At 32.3% G+C, this 20,782-nt stretch overlaps 1 protein-coding gene across 1 annotated transcript; it reads right to left on the reverse strand.

Moving 5' to 3' along the window:
• Positions 1-1,624: 1,624 nt before the first annotated feature.
• LOC132718998 (uncharacterized) lies at positions 1,625-20,435 on the reverse strand. Its single transcript, XM_060702732.1, has 4 exons — positions 20,256-20,435; positions 10,434-10,670; positions 3,005-3,074; positions 1,625-2,328 (listed from the first exon to the last, which is right to left on the reverse strand). Exons 1-4 carry the CDS (start codon positions 20,373-20,375, stop codon positions 1,640-1,642), a joined length of 1,116 nt encoding a protein of 371 aa, XP_060558715.1. The 5' UTR covers positions 20,376-20,435; the 3' UTR covers positions 1,625-1,639.
• Between the last annotated feature and the right edge of the window lie 347 nt (positions 20,436-20,782).

Raw genomic sequence — 20,782 nt, forward strand, 5'->3', positions numbered from 1 at the left:
TGAGATTTATTGTAATAATCTCCATACAATTCAAGTTCTTTTAATTTGTAAGATTTTCTAATAATATCAAATATTTTCTCATAATTACTATTTTTCAATTTTCTAAATGTAAATATTTCAAGGTTTGTAGTATCAGCATCTATCACACTAACAGTATTAAACAAAAAAAGGTACTGAAGTTGTTGATGTTTTGATAAATTTACATCATGCTGGTTCTCACACTCACATTCAACATTAACAAGATGTATTTGTTCAAGATGACTGGTTCTCTCAAGAAAATTACAAAATGTAGTAGTATCACCATGACTCATTGTTATACCACTCATACATATTGCTACAAGATTGATCATACTAGGTAGGTTACTAACAACTGTTTTACACACTGGGTAATACTTGTCATTGTAATGGACATGAAGAGACAGAGATTTTAATGTTGAAGTATTTACTTTAATTGTCTCACAAACACAATTGTTAATCTCATCAATCAACTCATTACTCTGTGTACTATCACTTTGTTTACTTGAAAACCTTTGTGATATACGGTCATATGTTATTTCAATTTTTTCAAGATGATGAAACATTGGTAAATATTTGGTAAATTTAATATTTTCTGTGTTAATGTAAACTACATGAATAGACAAAACAGAGTCAGGAACAATTTGATGCTGATCAATACTTGAACAAACAATATCACAATCGTCAATGACCAAATCTTCTATATAAAATACAGGATTACTTCCTTTACTACATGCTGCATTTAATTCTTCCATTGACTCAAACATAAGCTCTTGAATATCAGTAATACAACGATGGTCCTCATAAATGTCCCTACTTATTGTTCTCCTGTATTCCTGAACACGACAGTCTTTCGACACAGAATCATATATGTATTTTAAAACATGTGTTGCTAATCTTGGTTCTAGACCAGATAGCATAATAATTACATTTGACTGCTCTAATATGTAATTTAATGTTGAACATTTCTGAAAAACCTCATTTATAAACTGAAAGCACTTGCTTTGCAAATCAACATTTTCTGTTTGTGTACTATCTGGCAAACTTATTCTTATCTTAAACTTGATACCAATATTCACTGCAGCCAGAAATTCTTGCATTGATTTGTGAACAAAAGAAAACAATGAGCTTTTAGGTTTAGATACAGATAAAGAAGGACATTTATCTTCTGTCAAAATTCCCAGTTTCAGACATGTTTCCCGCACATCTTGTGATATTTTCAAATCATCAAACACAGATTTGTCAAATGTTAAGGACTTATCCTTCGGATAATTGAACAATGTCTCATAAGCCAAGTGCGACACATCATATATAAGATGACTATTTAATCTACATATCTCTACATCTGTTAAATACTGAGGGAGTTCAACATTCTGAGAACTTTCCATACAATCTGCATTATTTCCTAAAGTTTTATTGATATTCCAGGTGAAATAAAGTTCTAACATACCAGTATAAATAGCACACCTTGACGTTTTATCGAGTTTACCATCACACCATAAACAAACCAATTGTTGCAGCATAATTGGTACCCGTTTCAGGCCAACCACAGACAGTATCCTAAGCTTTTGTTCACACACATTAGGATCTAATGATTCGTTCAATGCTGTTATTGTTTTCTTAATCATTTCTTTTCGTATGTTTTATCAAACCCTTTTAATTTCAATAATTGATGAATCTCTCTATTACTTACTCTCAAACTGTGAATTTTCCATGGCCTTGATGTAGTAACAATGGTGTATTTCTTTGTAAAGTCACGTTCCGGAAGGCCTGCCTGGAACTCATTCCTAGTCTCACTGTCAAAAGACCATTCATCTAAACCATCAAGCAAAATAATTATCTTTTCAGAATCATTTTCCAGAAGTTTACTTAAATTTTTTATCTTATCATATCGCATTTCAAGCATTTCCTGGATACTTCGGATATTTATGTTATGTCTAAGAGAAATATAAAACATAAAATCAAATTTCTTCATTTCCTTGACTCCTTCAAACTCATCATTTTCATTGTGTCCATCACTGTGTGCCATACACCAACAGTTGATCAAATATTTACAGAAACTACTCTTACCAGACCCTGCATCTCCAACAACATAAATAAATTTCTGTGGATCCCCGTTCTTTGTGAAAATCTCTGACATGGACTCTATTTCTTTTTCCTCAGACTCCCCTCTATTCTTTTCTATCTTGCTTGTTATAGTGGGTCTAATATAAACGTCACTGAAATTATAATTTTCCTCATCTGGTTGTAAAGGTATTGCTGATACTTTAAGTACTTCACTGCGATAATGTTCTATCAATTGAGTACGACAACCTGAAATTTATTGAAAGCAAAACTCACAAATTATCTTAACGTTACAAGATTCCCTCACAAACTAGAGAGTTCCCTTACATTGAAATGATGATTTTGTAGTAAGTTTTGTTTTGTAAAAGTATAAATTAAATACAAAGATATATGATAAAATTATCACAATTCGGGCAAAATTCACCTGTTTTAGCCTTATAATATTATATGAAGCATACCTATTTAGCCTTTACATACCCGATATCTAGCCTTGTCTGATTAAAATTTTATTAGCCCCTTCATTCTATATATAACATACCTAATTTAAACTTTCATATTCTATAGAAACATACCAGATTTTGCTTTTTGATATTTTATATAACAAACCTGATTTAGCCTTTTCATTCTATATATAACATACCTAATTTAACGTTTAATATTCAATATAACATACCAGATTTTGCCTTTTCATTTTCTATATAATATACATGTATTATGTACCTTATACAGCCTTTTTAAATTCCTTATAATATACCTTATTTAGGCCTTTTCATATTCTATAGAACATACCTGATTTAGCCCTTTCATATTATATATAACAAACCAAATTTAACCTTTTCATTTTCTATATAATATACCTGATTTATCCCTTTCATATTCTATATAACATACCTAATTTAACCTTTTCATATTATATATAACATACCTGATTTCGCCTTTTCATATTGTAATTGTTTTTGTTCAGGAGAATCTTCTACCTTGAGTCTTTTTATCTCCTACAACATAAAATATAATACAAACAATTGTGTTTTATTCATTAAATTTTCAAAAATGTTTATTGTATAAAGTAATACATGTATTTGTATATTCAGTCCGTTTGTATAACATACAGCTTCCAAATATACAGTATAATTTCTACGAGACAAACTTCGATAAGTTGATTACAGTAATACAAAAATACATGTACAGGTTTAAATAGTCACACATGTACCGGTATATCAACCAGAAACAAACAGTAATACATGTACCGGTATATCAACCAGAAACAAACAGTTATACATGTACCAGTATAACAACCAGAAACAAACAGTTACACATGTACCGGTATATCAATAGAAACAAACAGTTATACATGTACCAGTACATCAACCAGAAACAAACAGTAATACATGTACCGGTATATCAACCAGAAACAAACAGTAATACATGTACCAGTATATCAACCAGAAACAAACAGTTATACATGTACCGGTATATCAACCGGAAACTAATAGTAATACATGTACCGGTATATCAACCAGAAACAAATAGTAAAACATGTACCAGTATATCAATAGAAACAAACAGTAATACATGTACCGGTATATCAATAGAAAGAAACAGTAATACATGTACCGGTATATCAACCGGAAACTAACAGAAATACATGTACCGGTATATCAATAGAAACAAACAGTTATACATGTACTAGTATATCAACCAGAAACAAACAGTAATACATGTACCGGTATATCAACCGGAACTAATAGTAATACATGTACCGGTATATCAACCAGAAACAAACAGTAATACATGTACCGGTATATAAACCAGAAACAAACAGTAATACATGTACCGGTATATCAACCAGAAACAAACAGTAATACATGTACCGGTATATCAACCAGAAACAAACAGTAATACAATGTACTGGTATATCAACCGGAAACAAACAGTTATACAATGTGCACTGTTATATCAACCAGAAACAAACAGTAATACATGCATCGGTATATCAACCAGAAACAAACAGTTATACATGTACAGGTATATCAACCAGAAACAAACAGTTATACATGTACTAGTATATCAACCAGAAACAAACAGTAACACATGTACCGGTATATCAACCAGAAACAAACAGTTATACATGTACTAGTACATCAACCGGAAACAAACAGTTATACATGTACCGGTATGTCAACCGAAACAAACAGTAACACATGTACATGTTCTGGTATATCAACCGAAACAATCAGTAATACATGTACTGGTATATCAACCGGAAACAAACAGTAACACATGACCAAATGTATCAACTGGAAACAAACAGTAATACATGTACTGGTATATCAACCATAAACAAACAGTAACACATGACCCAAATATATCAACTGGAAACAAACAGTTATACATGTACTGGTATATCAACCGAAACAAACAGTAACACATGTACCAAATGTATCAACTGGAAACAAACAGTAATACATGTACTGGTATATCAACCGAAACAAACAGTAATACATGTACTGGTATATCAACCGGAAACAAACAGTAACACATGACCAAATGTATCAACTGGAAACAAACAGTAATACATGTACTGGTATATCAACCGAAACAAACAGTAATACATGTACTGGTATATCAACCGGAAACAAACAGTAACACATGACCAAATATATCAACTGGAAACAAACAGTTATACATGTACTTGGTATATCAACCGGAAACAAACAGTAACACATGACCAAATGTATCAACTGGAAACAAAACAGTAATACATGTACTGGTATATCAACCGAAACAAACAGTAATACATGTACTGGTATATCAACCGAAACAATCAGTAATACATGTACTGGTATATCAACCGGAAACAAACAGTAACACATGACCAAAATATATCAACTGGAAACAAACAGTTATACATGTACTGGTATATCAACCGGAAACAAACAGTAACACATGTACCAAATGTATCAACTGGAAACAAACAGTAATACATGTACTGGTATATCAACCGAAACAAACAGTAATACATGTACTGGTATATCAACCGGAAACAAACAGTAACACATGACCAAATGTATCAACTGGAAACAAACAGTAATACATGTACTGGTATATCAACCGAAACAAACAGTAATACATGTACTGGTATATCAACTGGAAACAAACAGTAACACATGTACCAAATGTATCAACTGGAAACAAACAGTAATACATGTACTGGTATATCAACCGAAACAAACAGTAATACATGTACTGGTATATCAACCGGAAACAAACAGTAACACATGACCAAATGTATCAACTGGAAACAAACAGTTATACATGTACTGGTATATCAACCAGAAACAAACAGTAACACATGACCAAATGTATCAACTGCAAACAAACAGAAATACATGTACTGGTATATCAACCGAAACAAACAGTAATACATGTACTGGTATATCAACCGGAAACAAACAGTAACACATGACCAAATGTATCAACCGGAAACAAACAGTAATACATGTACTGGTATATCAACCGGAAACAAACAGTAACACATGACCAAATATATCAACTGGAAACAAACAGTAATACATGTACAGGTATATCAACCGAAACAAATAGTAATACATGTACATGTTCTGGTATATCAACCGGAAACAAACAGTAACACATGTACTGGTATATCAACCGGAAACAAACAGTAATACATGTACTGGTATATCAACCGGAAACAAACAGTAACACATGTACCAAATGTATCAACTGGAAACAAACAGTAATACATGTACTGGTATATCAACCGGAAACAAACAGTAACACATGACCAAATGTATCAACTGGAAACAAACAGTAATACATGTACTGGTATATCAACCGAACAAACAGTAATACATGTACTGGTATATCAACTGGAAACAAACAGTAACACATGACCAAATGTATCAACTGGAAACAAACAGTAATACATGTACTGGTATATCAACCGAAACAAACAGTAATACATGTACTGGTATATCAACCGGAAACAAACAGTAACACATGACCAAATATATCAACTGGAAACAAACAGTTATACATGTACTGGTATATCAACCGGAAACAAACAGTAACACATGACCAAATGTATCAACTGGAAACAAACAGTAATACATGTACTGGTATATCAACCGAAACAAACAGTAATACATGTACTGGTATATCAACCGAAACAATCAGTAATACATGTACTGGTATATCAACCGGAAACAAACAGTAACACATGACCAAATATATCAACTGGAAACAAACAGTTATACATGTACTGGTATATCAACCGGAAACAAACAGTAACACATGTACCAAATGTATCAACTGGAAACAAACAGTAATACATGTACTGGTATATCAACCGAAACAAACAGTAATACATGTACTGGTATATCAACCGGAAACAAACAGTAACACATGACCAAATGTATCAACTGGAAACAAACAGTAATACATGTACTGGTATATCAACCGAAACAAACAGTAATACATGTACTGGTATATCAACTGGAAACAAACAGTAACACATGTACCAAATGTATCAACTGGAAACAAACAGTAATACATGTACTGGTATATCAACCAGAAACAACAAACAGTAACACATGACCAAATGTATCAACTGGAAACAAACAGTTATACATGTACTGGTATATCAACCAGAAACAAACAGTAACACATGACCAAATGTATCAACTGCAAACAAACAGAAATACATGTACTGGTATATCAACCGAAACAAACAGTAATACATGTACTGGTATATCAACCGGAAAACAAACAGTAACACATGACCAAATGTATCAACCGGAAACAAACAGTAATACATGTACTGGTATATCAACCGGAAACAAACAGTAACACATGACCAAATATATCAACTGGAAACAAACAGTAATACATGTACAGGTATATCAACCGAAAACAAACAGTAATACATGTACATGTTCTGGTATATCAACCGGAAACAAACAGTAACACATGTACTGGTATATCAACCGGAAACAAACAGTAATACATGTACTGGTATATCAACCGGAAACAAACAGTAACACATGTACCAAATGTATCAACTGGAAACAAACAGTAATACATGTACTGGTATATCAACCGGAAACAAACAGTAACACATGACCAAATGTATCAACTGGAAACAAACAGTAATACATGTACCAGTATATCAACCAGAAACAAACAGTAATACATGTACCGGTATATCAACCGGAAACAAACAGTAATACATGTACTGGTATATCAACCGAAACAAACAGTAATACATGTACTGGTATATCAACCGGAAACAAACAGTAACACATGACCAAATATATCAACTGGAAACAAACAGTAATACATGTACCGGTATATCAACCAGAAACAAAAAGTAACACATGTACCGGTATATCAACTGAAACAAACAGTAACACATCACCAAGTATATCAGCTGGAAAGAAACAGTTATACATGTACTGGTATATCAACCGGAAACAAACAGTAACACATGTACCAAATGTATCAACTGGAAACAAACAGTAATACATGTACTGGTATATCAACCGAAACAAACAGTAATACATGTACTGGTATATCAACCGGAAACAAACAGTAACACATGACCAAATGTATCAACTGGAAACAAACAGTAATACATGTACTGGTATATCAACCGAAACAAACAGTAATACATGTACTGGTATATCAACCGGAAACAAACAGTAACACATGTACCAAATGTATCAACTTGGAAACAAACAGTAATACATGTACTGGTATATCAACCGAAACAAACAATAATACATGTACTGGTATATCAACCGGAAACAAACAGTAACACATGTACCAAATGTATCAACTGGAAACAAACAGTAATACATGTACTGGTATATCAACCGGAAACAAACAGTAACACATGACCAAATATATCAACCGAAACAAACAGTAATACATGTACTGGTATATCAACCGGAAACAAACAGTAACACATGTACCAAATGTATCAACTGGAAACAAACAGTAATACATGTACTGGTATATCAACCAGAAACAAACAGTAACACATGACCAAATGTATCAACTGGAAACAAACAGTTATACATGTACTGGTATATCAACCAGAAACAAACAGTAACACATGACCAAATGTATCAACTGCAAACAAACAGAAATACATGTACTGGTATATCAACCGAAACAAACAGTAATACATGTACTGGTATATCAACCGGAAACAAACAGTAACACATGACCAAATGTATCAACCGGAAACAAACAGTAATACATGTACTGGTATATCAACCGGAAACAAGCAGTAACACATGACCAAATATATCAACTGGAAACAAACAGTAATACATGTACAGGTATATCAACCGAAACAAACAGTAATACATGTACATGTTCTGGTATATCAAACCGGAAACAAACAGTAACACATGTACTGGTATATCAACCGGAAACAAACAGTAATACATGTACTGGTATATCAACCGGAAACAAACAGTAACACATGTACCAAATGTATCAACTGGAAACAAACAGTAATACATGTACTGGTATATCAACCGGAAACAAACAGTAACACATGACCAAATGTATCAACTGGAAACAAACAGTAATACATGTACCAGTATATCAACCAGAAACAAACAGTAATACATGTACTGGTATATCAACCGGAAACAAACAGTAATACATGTACTGGTATATCAACCGAAACAAACAGTAATACATGTACTGGTATATCAACCGGAAACAAACAGTAACACATGACCAAATATATCAACTGGAAACAAACAGTAATACATGTACCGGTATATCAACCAGAAACAAAAAGTAACACATGTACCGGTATATCAACTGAAACAAACAGTAACACATCACCAAGTATATCAGCTGGAAAGAAACAGAACAACATGTACTGGTATATTAATAACTAAAACAAATACATTATGTAGTTACACATGTACCGGTATATCAACCGGAAACAGACAGTAATACATGTTTTTGTTTGCTTGTTTGTTTCATTTTACGCCTTTTTCCAACAGTATTTCAGTCATATAGGCGGGTAGTTTCCTAACCATCGTTCCTGGAGAGTCACACCAGCTACCCCGACTTTCCACCCAAAATTTTCCCCCAAAGGTTTAACCTTTCCAAAGCATTCCCCCTTTAAAACAAAAAACCAGTAAATCAACCCAAAAAAAACAAGTTTATTTTTAAACCCCCAAAAAAACAAATAATAAAAAATGTACCAGTATATTAACTAGAAACAAAACAAATAATACATTCCCAAACAACCAGAAAAAACAGTAATACATGGGCCAAAAAATATCAACCCAAAAAATATAATACATTTTTTTTGTTGGGCTTTTTTTTCATTTTACGCCCCCTTTCCCCAAAAGTAAAAACCCGTCAATATGCGGGGAGTTTTCCCAACCATCGTTTCCCGGAGAGTTACACCAAAACTTTGACTAACCCTTTCCCCTGCCTTTTCTACCCAAAATATCTCCCCGGATCAAAACCCCCGCCAAAAGGGGGAAATTGGGTTAGAAGTCACGGAGGCAGTCAGTAATACAGTACAGATAACGAGGAATATGCAAAATCCTTGGAGGATCGAGGAATCCACTCGCAACTCCCCGAGAGTATTTGTCCATAAAAACGGGTGACTCCGCGTGAGAAACGTGTGATGAGTGCGACTCTGAGACGAAAATAACAGCGCAAGACTCCGAGAGGGAATTACCGTGTCAGTGTCATCAGTTATCAAGTTTATTTTTATCCCAATTAATAAGGTCAGTAGCAATAACCACAGGAACCTGAAATTCTATCAAAAACAAAAAACGATTAAAAAAATTCCATATAATAACGGCCCAACTTTTTTGTATACTTCTTTATGAAATAAGAATAATTCAGATTATATAAACTTCATTAATCTTTAAACAATGCTTTACATCAACGAAGAATTTTCGACAACATTATTTTGAATGATACATGCGTTCAAGGATTTTAGTTTAAAGGTAGAGCATTGTATTAATAAATAAATAAAGCATACCAAATCAGTCTTATTTACACGGAGTCACTCTTTTTGACTGGGAGATTCACGGAGTCCTGCGGACTTAATTTTCACTCGTTATCGACGCGGAGTCACTCTTTGTGTACAAGAAATTTATAATTCACTCGTAGTCACGTTTTTTGTAATTACTCATTACTCGCAGGAATTTGTATATTCCTCGTTATCTGTACTGTACATGGAACGGTATATTAACCAGAAACAAACAGTTATGCATGTACAAGTGTATCAACATGTATGGTAACCGATATATCAACTGGCAACAAACAAAAGAAACACATTCTACCTCTTTTTGTTCTGTCTCAAGAACTGTAAATTTCCTTTTCATCTCTGTACGTTCTTTCTCAGCTTCCGACATCTCTGCCTTAAGTTCAGTTAATTTATTTTTTAGGTCCTCATATTCTTCTTCAGACTTAGTTGCAGCATTTTCTGTTGATTTCAAAACTTTTGCCATTTCATCTTTGATTTGCCTCAGGATATCTTCAAAGTCTTCAGTAGTAATGATGAAGTCCTTTTTCTTCAGCTGATGAAAATAAATCAGTTAGGCCTATATCACATTTTATAAATATTTACTCTACATACAACATATTATATACATATTATATATTTCAAAATTATCTCAATTGTTTTTTTATTTTAACTCTCATACTTTTTCTGAGGGCTTCTAAAATCTGCTTTTAAGGCAGGATGTGTGGTATAGTCATTTGATTGCCAGATTTATCTATTTTCTTCACATTTGTTTTTCTTACCTATAACTAACAAGCTTAGATCTGTATTTTTGATATTTACATTTTGAAGGTATTTATAAATTATATTTGATTTCATCAAGATATGTTAACTTAAGGCAGTTGTTACATAAATTTGACTAAAATGAACTAAACTATTGCTGAATGCGATTCATACCCCCCACCAATGTCCTTGACAGAAGATGACTTGGAAAGGAGGTTAAAGGAACTCCACTGAGGATCAAAAGCCTAAAATCATAACATTTATTTTTACACAGATCAGCTGGGGCACGTAACACAGGAAGACATGAAAAAAATATTAAGAGATTTACTCAGAAATGAATTGAAAAGCGTATTTTTGTGACATTTTTGATATGATTCGAGTGAAAGCGTTTAAACGCTTTTATTTTTTTAATTTTGGGTCATTTTTCGCTACTTGAATAGTTATCCTGGATAAACCAAGAGAGCAAATGATCTAAAATTTTGCACACAAGTTACTGATACAGACCTACATCAAACTGAGCATTAATCTCAAAAAAAAAATTATCTCTGGTGAAAAAAGACAAATTGTACAGGTCATTGTATAAAATTTAATATATTTTGTCAAATCATGTTCAAAACAGTTACAAATAACCCTCCATTTTTCCAAACAAAAGCACTGAAGTTAAGAAAATGGCATAAATATGTCAAAATGTAATTAAGAGTGGAAAAACTTTGCATGTGACCCTTCATATATTATGAAGTTTCGAGTGAATATCTGTTCTAGTTTCAGAAACATTTAAGTATTAATGAATATATCAGAACATTTTCTAAGCCAAAAAAGGGGCATAACTTGTGTATTAATTCAATGGAATGGAAGAATTTTCGTGAGCTTACTTGTTACCATTCATATTAAATTTAAATTTCAAGTAAATATCTGTTCTGGTTTAAGAAATATTATAGTAAACAAGCAATAATCATAGTATTGCAAGCAATCCATAAGTCCCCTACAGGTTCAATAGGGCCATCTATTAGTGATGACCAATCACTGTGTGAAATATGAAGACTTTGTGATTAATTCTTTTCAAGATAATCAGCGGAAACCATTTTGACATTTAATGTCCCTGTGACCTTGACCTTGACCTAGTGACCCCAAAATCAATAGGGGTCATCTCCTAGTTATGACCAATCACTATGTGAAATATGAAGACTTTGTGATAAACACTTTTCAAGATAATCAGCGGAAACCATTTTGACATTTAAGGTCCCTGTGACCTTGACCTTTGACCTAGTGACCCCAAAATCAATAGGGGTCATGTACTAGTTATGACCAATCACTATGTGAAATATGAAGATTTTGTGATACATACATTTCAAGATAATCAGCGGAAACCATTTTGACATTTAAGGTCCCTGTGACCTTGACCTTTGACCTAGTGACCCCAAAATCAATAGGGGTCATCTACTAGTTATGACCAATCACTATGTGAAATATGAGGACTTTGTCCTGGTGACCTCAAAATCAAAAAGAGTCATCTACTTTTCAAGATAATCAGCGGAAACCATGTGGTCTACCGACGGACAGACCGACGGACCGACAGACAGACAGACCAACATTAGCAAAACAATATACCCTCTCTTCTTCGAAGGGGGGCATAAAAATCTTTAAAAGTGATCTCAGGAAACAGTTTTTATGAACAGACAGACAGACAGACTGAAGGAGACTCTTAGGTTACTTTTTTAAACATCCCTGTTACCAAAATATGACATATTTTAATACAAATTTTTAAAGAGGAGATACATGTAACTCTTGAAATAACGATGCCAGATTTATGAACATTGATGTGAGTTTTACTTTAAGTTTAAAGATACATGTACCATTTATTGTCATAAAGAAGATAAGTAAAAAAATAACAATTTTTCAAATATAGCATTAACTATAATGTATAGTAAGTAACAAAGAAGAAAGTCCATGAAGTATAAGAAAGTTAGAGAATGAATAAGAAAAATTCAAAGTTTAAGGACGAGATAATTCTGAAAATATGGATCTAGATTTATAAACCTTGTCATATTATTATGATGTGGGAGTTTAAAGTAAATCCTATAAGGAATGAAGAAGTTGGAGTAAAAAATACCAATTTCTCAAAAAAAAATCTAAAATAGTCTTGCTAGAGTATTTAACCTTCTCACAAATGTAGAGTGATAATAAGAAACATATATATGAAGTTTGAAGTAGATACATGAAGAAATAAAGAAGTTATTAAAAAAAGACAACATTTTTTTTTCATAAAAATTCTAAGTTCAAGGGAGGTAATTCTGATAATTTTTGTGCTAGAGATGTAAACCTTGTCACATATGATGTGATTGATGACCAGAAACTTATATTTAAAGTTTGAAGTAAACACCTTAAGAAATAAAGAACTTATAGTGAAAAAGCATAAAAATTCAAATCAGAAATCTTGAAATTCAGTCTATTTGTTGCCACAGCAACCAGAATTTTCAACTTAGGAAGAAAAGAAACAAGAGCTGTCACAGGAGACAGCGAAGCTCGACTAATGAAATACTGGACGCAGTAAAGAGGACAAAATTATGAAAGAAAAATCAATTATGTATAATTATGTATTAAGTTACAGTAAAAATAACATTTGTTAACATAAATTCCAAGATCAAGGGGAATAATTCTAGAAAGGGTACGTTACGATACCGAAATCAACTTGATTTCGGTAAAGTTACCGAAATCAACTTTTCATTACCGAAATCAACTCGTAAAAACCAAACTAGTTATAATATTGCTATTATTTCTTTATTATTTGATGAAAAATAATGAAATATACTTTCATTTAAAAAATCTATTGAAAATATTGTATTTTAATGATGTTATTAACAAAAATGTAATTATTGAGTTACTTCCCTTTGTTTTAAAACAACCCGTTACCGAAATCAGCTGTGAAGTTTAAATTATATATATAATTAGTAGATAATAGATTAGATAACTCTAGTAGAGCTCTATTTATAGACATATTTCTGTTTTTAAGTTTCAACCATATCTAAATATTATCAATGTTGAACGGTTTTGTAAAGATCTCACTAGGTTAAGAGTATCATCTCATAGATTGCACATAGAATCAGGTAGATAAACTAAACCAAATAATACACCTTTAAATGATAGAAAATGTTTTTCATGTAATGTCTTAAAAGACAAATACCATTTCATATTAGAATGCAGTGTATATAATGATTTAAGAAAAAGTCTGATACCGCCATATTAGCATGTTATATATCTGCACGTGATTGTCGTGCATAACAATTTTCTAATCAAATCGTATTTTTAAAAAGCTATGATCTGTCTGTGAAAAAATTGTTAAATAATTTAGGCTATGGATACTTATGGAATGAAACAAATTTTGATAATAACTATATGTCTGTATTAAAGCAAAGGTTACGGGATCAATACGTACAAGAGTGGAGCGAAACAATTGCAAATCAACCAAAACTTAAATTTTACTGTTTGTTCAAGACAGAATTTTCTTTTGAAAAATATTTGACGGTGTTAGATAAAAGTTCCTGTAGACAAACAATGTCTCGATTTAGATTGTCGTCACATAATTTAGAAGTTGAAAATGGTAGATTTGTTGGAATTGATAGAAACGATCGTATCTGTAAAATGTGTAGAACTCATGTTGAAAACGAATATCATTTTTTACTCTGTTGTCCTATTTACAGAGAGTTGCGTAAAAGATATTGTATAAACTATTCCTTTCCTACTCTAAATAAATTTTATTTTCTTTTGTCAAGTAAAAACATAAGAAAAATAAGAAATGTTGGAAAATTTACTTCATGTGCTATGAAATTAAGAGCAGAATTTCTTGCAAATATGGCTGCTCCTTAAAATATCTGTTTAAAGTACTTTCAAGTTATAGAAATATTGTTAAAATAATCGTTTGATGTATATATGTTTTTGTATGTTATATTTATATTGTATATATTTCTGTTGTCTTGGCCATCATGAAAGTTATTGTAAATGGCCAAAGGCATTTTCTCATGCCGATTTAGCCAAAATAAACTGTACTGTTTAAAAAGCTATGATCGGACTATGATGGAAAAATAAATTATTCTGTAATATGAGTGAAAGATATTTATAAATTTTGTACATGTTTATTTTTTATGAAGAAAAAATATCCAACTTCAACCGGAAGTTTATGATTTTCTATTATAAATTTGAATACAGATATATAATTCGACTGCTCTAAAAATGTTCCATAAAAATTGTATAATGTATCAGGCAGTAAAATTGGAAATTGGAAAGTTTGTGTCTTTCTTTTATTGAACAGTTAAACTATATATTAACAAATCGCTAACATATGTTATGAGGACTCTTTAATATAATATTTTTAAATTTTAGTCATTTATTTAAATGTTTATTACGACATAAACAGGTGGTTCATTATAATCTTTTATCTTTAACATACATTGTATGCCAACTGTACCTCCTGTCTTAATTACTTCACACCTTACTTAATACAGTAAAACACAACATGTCAAATTGACAAGTTACAACATTTCATTATTGAAATTTGTCAGTATAAAGTGTTCCATTTTTTCCATCATTTAAATTAATACCAGTCATTCCATAAATTTATGCTGTTTACAGATATGAAATTTAAAATGATTTTAAATCGATCAACATAAAATCATGACTTAACACTTTTTCAATAAGTAGAATATATAGTTAAGTATCCAGGACATCATGATATGATATGTTTTCTACGGAAACGAATAGCGACCACCCCTATATATGTTAGTTAAAACAGATCTTTTGACAATTTATTTAATATACATTTATATTTTTACCAGCTTACTAGATCTGAAATATTTATACCATAAAATTATATAAAACAAGAGGGCCATGATGGCCCTAGATCGCTCACCTGAATTATCAAACTCATCCAAACAATTACCTAGACAAGCATTCTGACCAAGTCTCATGACAGGTGAGTCAAAAATGTGACCACTACAGTGTTAAAAAGGATTTTCCATATTTGAGCAGTGCGACCTAGTTTTTTACCCAGGTGACACATATTCAAACTTGACCTAGAAATCATCAAAACAAACTTTCAGACCAATTTCCAGGATACTTGGATCAAAACAGTAGCAACTAGAGTGTTAACAAGATTTTTCTATTTTTAGCTCCGGTGACCTAGTTTCACATGCGATTTCGAACTCATCCAAGCAATTACCTAGACAAACATCCTGACCAAGTTTGATGATAATTGAGTCGAAAATGTGACCACTAGAATGTTAACAAGGTTTTTCCATATTTGGGCGGTGTGACCTAGTTTTTCATCCAAGATGACCCATGTTCGATCTTGACTTAGAAATCATCAAAACAAACTTTCAGACCAATTAACAGAATATTTGGATCACAACAGTAGCCACTAGAGTGTTAACAAGATTTTTTCTATTTTTAGCTCCTGTGACCTAGTTTTTCATCCGAAATGTCCCATGTTCGATTTATTCCCAGCAATGACCTAGACAAGTTTCCTGACCAAGTTTGATGACAATTGAGTCAAAATTGTGACCACTAGAGTGTTAACAAGGTTTTTCTATTTTTAGCTCCTGTGACCTAGTTTTTCATCCGAGATGACCCATGTTCGAACTCATCCGAGCTATCACCTAGACAAGCATCTTGATCAAGTTTGATGATGATTGATGCAAAAATGTGACCGCTAAAGTGTTAACAAGGTTTTTCTATTTTTAGCTCTGGTGACCTACTTTTTCATCCGAGATGACCCATGTTCGAACTCATCCAAGCTATCAACTAGATAAGCATCCTGACCAAGTTTGATGATGATTGATGCAAAAATGTGACCACTAGAGTGTTCACAAGGTTTTTCTATTTATAGCTCCGGTGACCTAGTTTTTCATCCGAGATGACCCATATTCGAACTCATCCGAGCTATTATCTAAACAAGCATCCTGACAAAGTTTGATGATGATTGGGTCAAAAATGTGACCACTAGAGTGTTCACAAGGTTTTTCTATTTATAGCTCCTGTGACCTAGTTTTTCATCAGAGATGACCCATGTTCGAACTCATCCAAGCAATTGACTAGACAAGCATTCTGACCAAGTTTGATGATGATTGGTTCAAAAATGTGACCACTAGAGTGTTCACAAGGTTTTTCTATTTATAGCTCCTGTGACCTACTTTTCATCCGAGATGACCCATGTTCGAACTCATCCAAGCTATCACCTAGACAAAACATCCTGACCAAGTTTGATGATGATTGGGTCAAAAATGTGACCTCTAGAGTGTTCACAAGGTTTTTCTATTTTTAGCTCTTGTGACCTAGTTTTTCATCCGAGATGACCCATGTTCGAACTCATCCGAGCTTTCAACTAGATAAGCATCCTGACCAAGTTTGATGATGATTGAGGCAAAAATGCGACCGCTAGAGTGTTCACAAGTAATTGTGGACGGCCGGACGGACGACGGACGACGGACGACGGACATTCACCGATCCTAAAAGCTCACCCTGAGCAAGCTCAGGTGAGCTAAAAAGTATTTTGATACATATTATATAGGGATGGTCGCTATACATCATTTTATATTAAACTGTAATGTACTTTTTGTCTTAATGGGGACAAGCAGCTTTAATTTCATATAAAATAATTATGTCTAATTATGTTGTTTGGATACTTTAAAGTTTCCATGCGCCGATGTATATTAAAGGATTGTGGTAAACGAGTATGTTATGTCAACTAACACCTCCATTGTCCGAGCACGTATATGCTTGCTCCTTATTAGTAAAGGTGTTATGATGAATGGCTACCGCTACGTCTCTTTGTTTTAATCAAATCATAATCATTGGATTCAAATTAATTACTGTGATAATTTCCAATCAACTATTTCTGAAATTCATGCAAATTATTTAGGGGTTGTTCTCATCTTTGAAATGAAATCTGATTTGATTTCGGTAATGCAACACATTTATAACAAGGGAAGTAATCATGATATAATTATACATATCCGTCTATAACATCATCATTTTTATAATTAAATATTATTTTCCGTTGTTTATGGTTCAGTTTGAATGACTTTATATAAATTAATTAAACAAGATCTATTAAAATGTTTATTTTAACTTTTACAAGCCGATTTCGTTATGGTAACATATATTTCGGTTCGTGACAAATCAGGGAATAATCTTGATATTTAGTTATTTGTTTCTAATTTCATTATTAATAATTATTTCGAACTGATTTTTTGCATGAAAGTCAAACTTAACCTATTGTATTAGATTATTATGAAAAAAATATAATAAAACGCTTAATTGTGATTTTATAAGTTGATTTCGGTAATGAAAAGTTGATTTCGGTAACTTTACCGAAATCAAGTTGATTTCGGTATCGTAACGTACCGTTCTAGAAATAGTCATGCTAGAGTTATGGGCCTTGCCACACAACATTTGTGTAATGATAAGAAATATATATTTGAAGTTTGAAGTAGATACCTTAAAAAATAAAGAAGTTATTATATTTCTTAAAGAAAATCCTAAGTTCAAAGAGAGATAAATCTGTAAATATTGCTTCAAGAGTTATGAACATTGTCACATAAAATGTAATTGATGATAAGGAATAAGTATTTGAAGTTTGAGGTAGATATCTTTAAAAATAAAAAAGTTAAAACAAAAAATAACATTTTTCTAGTAAATAAATCTAAGTTTATGGGGAGATAATTCTTGCAATATTGGTGCTAGAGTTATGAACCTTGTCACATAAGATGTGGATGATGATAACGTAAATATAATTGAAGTATGAATTGATCACTTCAGAAATAAATAAGTTACAGTAAAAAATAATATTTTTTATGGAAAATTCTAAGTTCAAAGGGAGATAAATCTGAAAATATTGGTGCTAGAGTTATGAACCTTGTCACATAAGATGGGGATGCTGATAAGGTACATATATTTGAAGTATGAGGTTGATCCCTTAAGAAATAAAGAAGTATCAGTAAAAAATAGTATTTTTTAAGGAAAATTCTAAGTTCAAGGGGAGATAAATCTGAAAATATTGGTGCTAGAGTTATGAACCTTGTCACATAAGATGTGGTTGATGATAAGGAACATATATTTGAAGTTTGAAGTTGATACCTTAAGAAATGACAAAGTTATAGTGAAAAATATTTTACTGCACCAAAACTTTAATCTAAAATCTGGACGCGGACGCTGACGCCGGGGCGAGTGGGACAGCTCTCCATATACTTCGTATAGTCGAGCTAAAAACCTGCATAATCTCCATACTGCCAACTATCCATATATCAAGTTTCATAAAAATATTTTCAGTACTTTTGCGTTATCGCGGGATCCAGTTTTGTGGACAGACGGACTGACAGACGGACATAGGGTAAACCTAAAGTCCCCTCCGGTTAAACCGGTAGGGGACTTATAAATTTAAAGACATAAAAATGGACTTAACTTTGTCAAAATACAATACAAAGTTATCCCACCCCCTCCACTTTTTTTAGTTATGAAACTTGACCTGCCTATCTTACTTGCGACACTTCGTACATATTTGAAGTTTCAAATGATTATTCTGTTCTAGTTTTAGAAATATTCAAGTACATGTTAAAATTTCAGAAAATTTTCTAAGTCAATTTTTGACCGTCAAGTGTGGCCTTGACCTTTAGCTGGCATAAGGGTAAGATGGGTTCTGCACATTGCCCAGTTGGGGTGAACATTTGAGTCAAGTTTGAAGAAAATCCTTCCATAAGTATCGAGTTTATAGAGCGGACACATCAAAATGGAATACAGAGTTATGAAACTTGACCTGCATATCTTAATTGTGACACTTCATATACATTTCAAGTTTCAAGCAAATACCTTTTCTAGTTTCAGAAATATTCAAATACATGTTAAAATATAAGAATATTTTCTAAGTAAATTTTTACTTTCCAAGTGTAACCTTGACCTAAAGCCGGCAAAAGGGTAAGATGGGTTTTGCACATAACTATGTTGAGATAAACATTTGAGCCAAGACTGAAGAAAATCTTTCAATAAGTGTAGGACTATAGTGGACACGACATACTGTGTAATATTTGATTGTTTGATTTGACCTTCAATTGTGACCTTGACCTTGAGCTGACGCATGGGCAACATGGGTTTTGCACAACCCTTTGTTGAGCTGAACATTTGAGCCAAGTTTGAAGAAAATCCTAAAATTGGTATAGTATATATAGAGCGGACAAAATAATGGAGACGGACGGATGGACCGACAAAGCGAATCCATGTATCCCCCCACATTTTGTGGTGGGGGTATAAATTAACCACTTTAAGCACTTTTTTCTATGTGACTCTGTAAAATTTGCTTATTCTAAATTATGATTTCAAACTTATGTACACTTACATCTTGAAGTTTCCTGACAGCTTGTTGTGCATCTTGTCGATGTAAAAGATCTTTACCATCTTGTAGAACAGCTATCATGTCATCGATATAACAATTAGCTTTGCTCTCCTCTAGTTTCATATTGCTAGAATGAAAAATCTCGTTTCGATACTGCCGCACCTAATATACAGAAAACAAATAATACAACATTCACATAAATACAGTGTTCAGCAATGAAACTAAACACAATTCTTAAGTTGAGAAATAAAACTGTAATAAAGGAGTTACTTTAAAATACTTAACATAATAATCATTAGTATTATTGTGTTTAAACCGCAGATTATATAAAAGCAAAGGGAATAGAAATGGCTTTAGATGAATGTTATAATTATTTTACTGACGTAACGGTATTTACTTGTTGCATTTGCTTATAAAGCACAAATAACCTACTTCTGTACATTTTACAGTGTGGCTTAAAATAAAAATAGTTTTTGTTTCCCATCCACAAAAATTACAGCTAGTATTACTAGCTAAATTACAATAATGAA

The sequence above is a fragment of the Ruditapes philippinarum genome, unplaced genomic scaffold (genome assembly GCF_026571515.1).
Source record: "Ruditapes philippinarum isolate M1 unplaced genomic scaffold, ASM2657151v2 ctg8504_1_1_1_1, whole genome shotgun sequence".
Lineage (NCBI taxonomy): Eukaryota > Metazoa > Mollusca > Bivalvia > Venerida > Veneridae > Ruditapes > Ruditapes philippinarum.

Coding starts and splice junctions, on each gene's coding strand:
- LOC132718998 (XM_060702732.1), bottom strand. CDS start 20,375: ATGAAACTAGAGGAGAGCAAAGCTAATTGTTATATCGATGACATGATA. Junction 10,671..20,255: donor CTGTCAGGAAACTTCAAGAT/GTAAGTGTACAT, acceptor TATTTTCATCAG/CTGAAGAAAAAGGACTTCAT. Junction 2,329..3,004: donor ATATGAAAAGGCGAAATCAG/GTATGTTATATA, acceptor AATAAATTTCAG/GTTGTCGTACTCAATTGATA.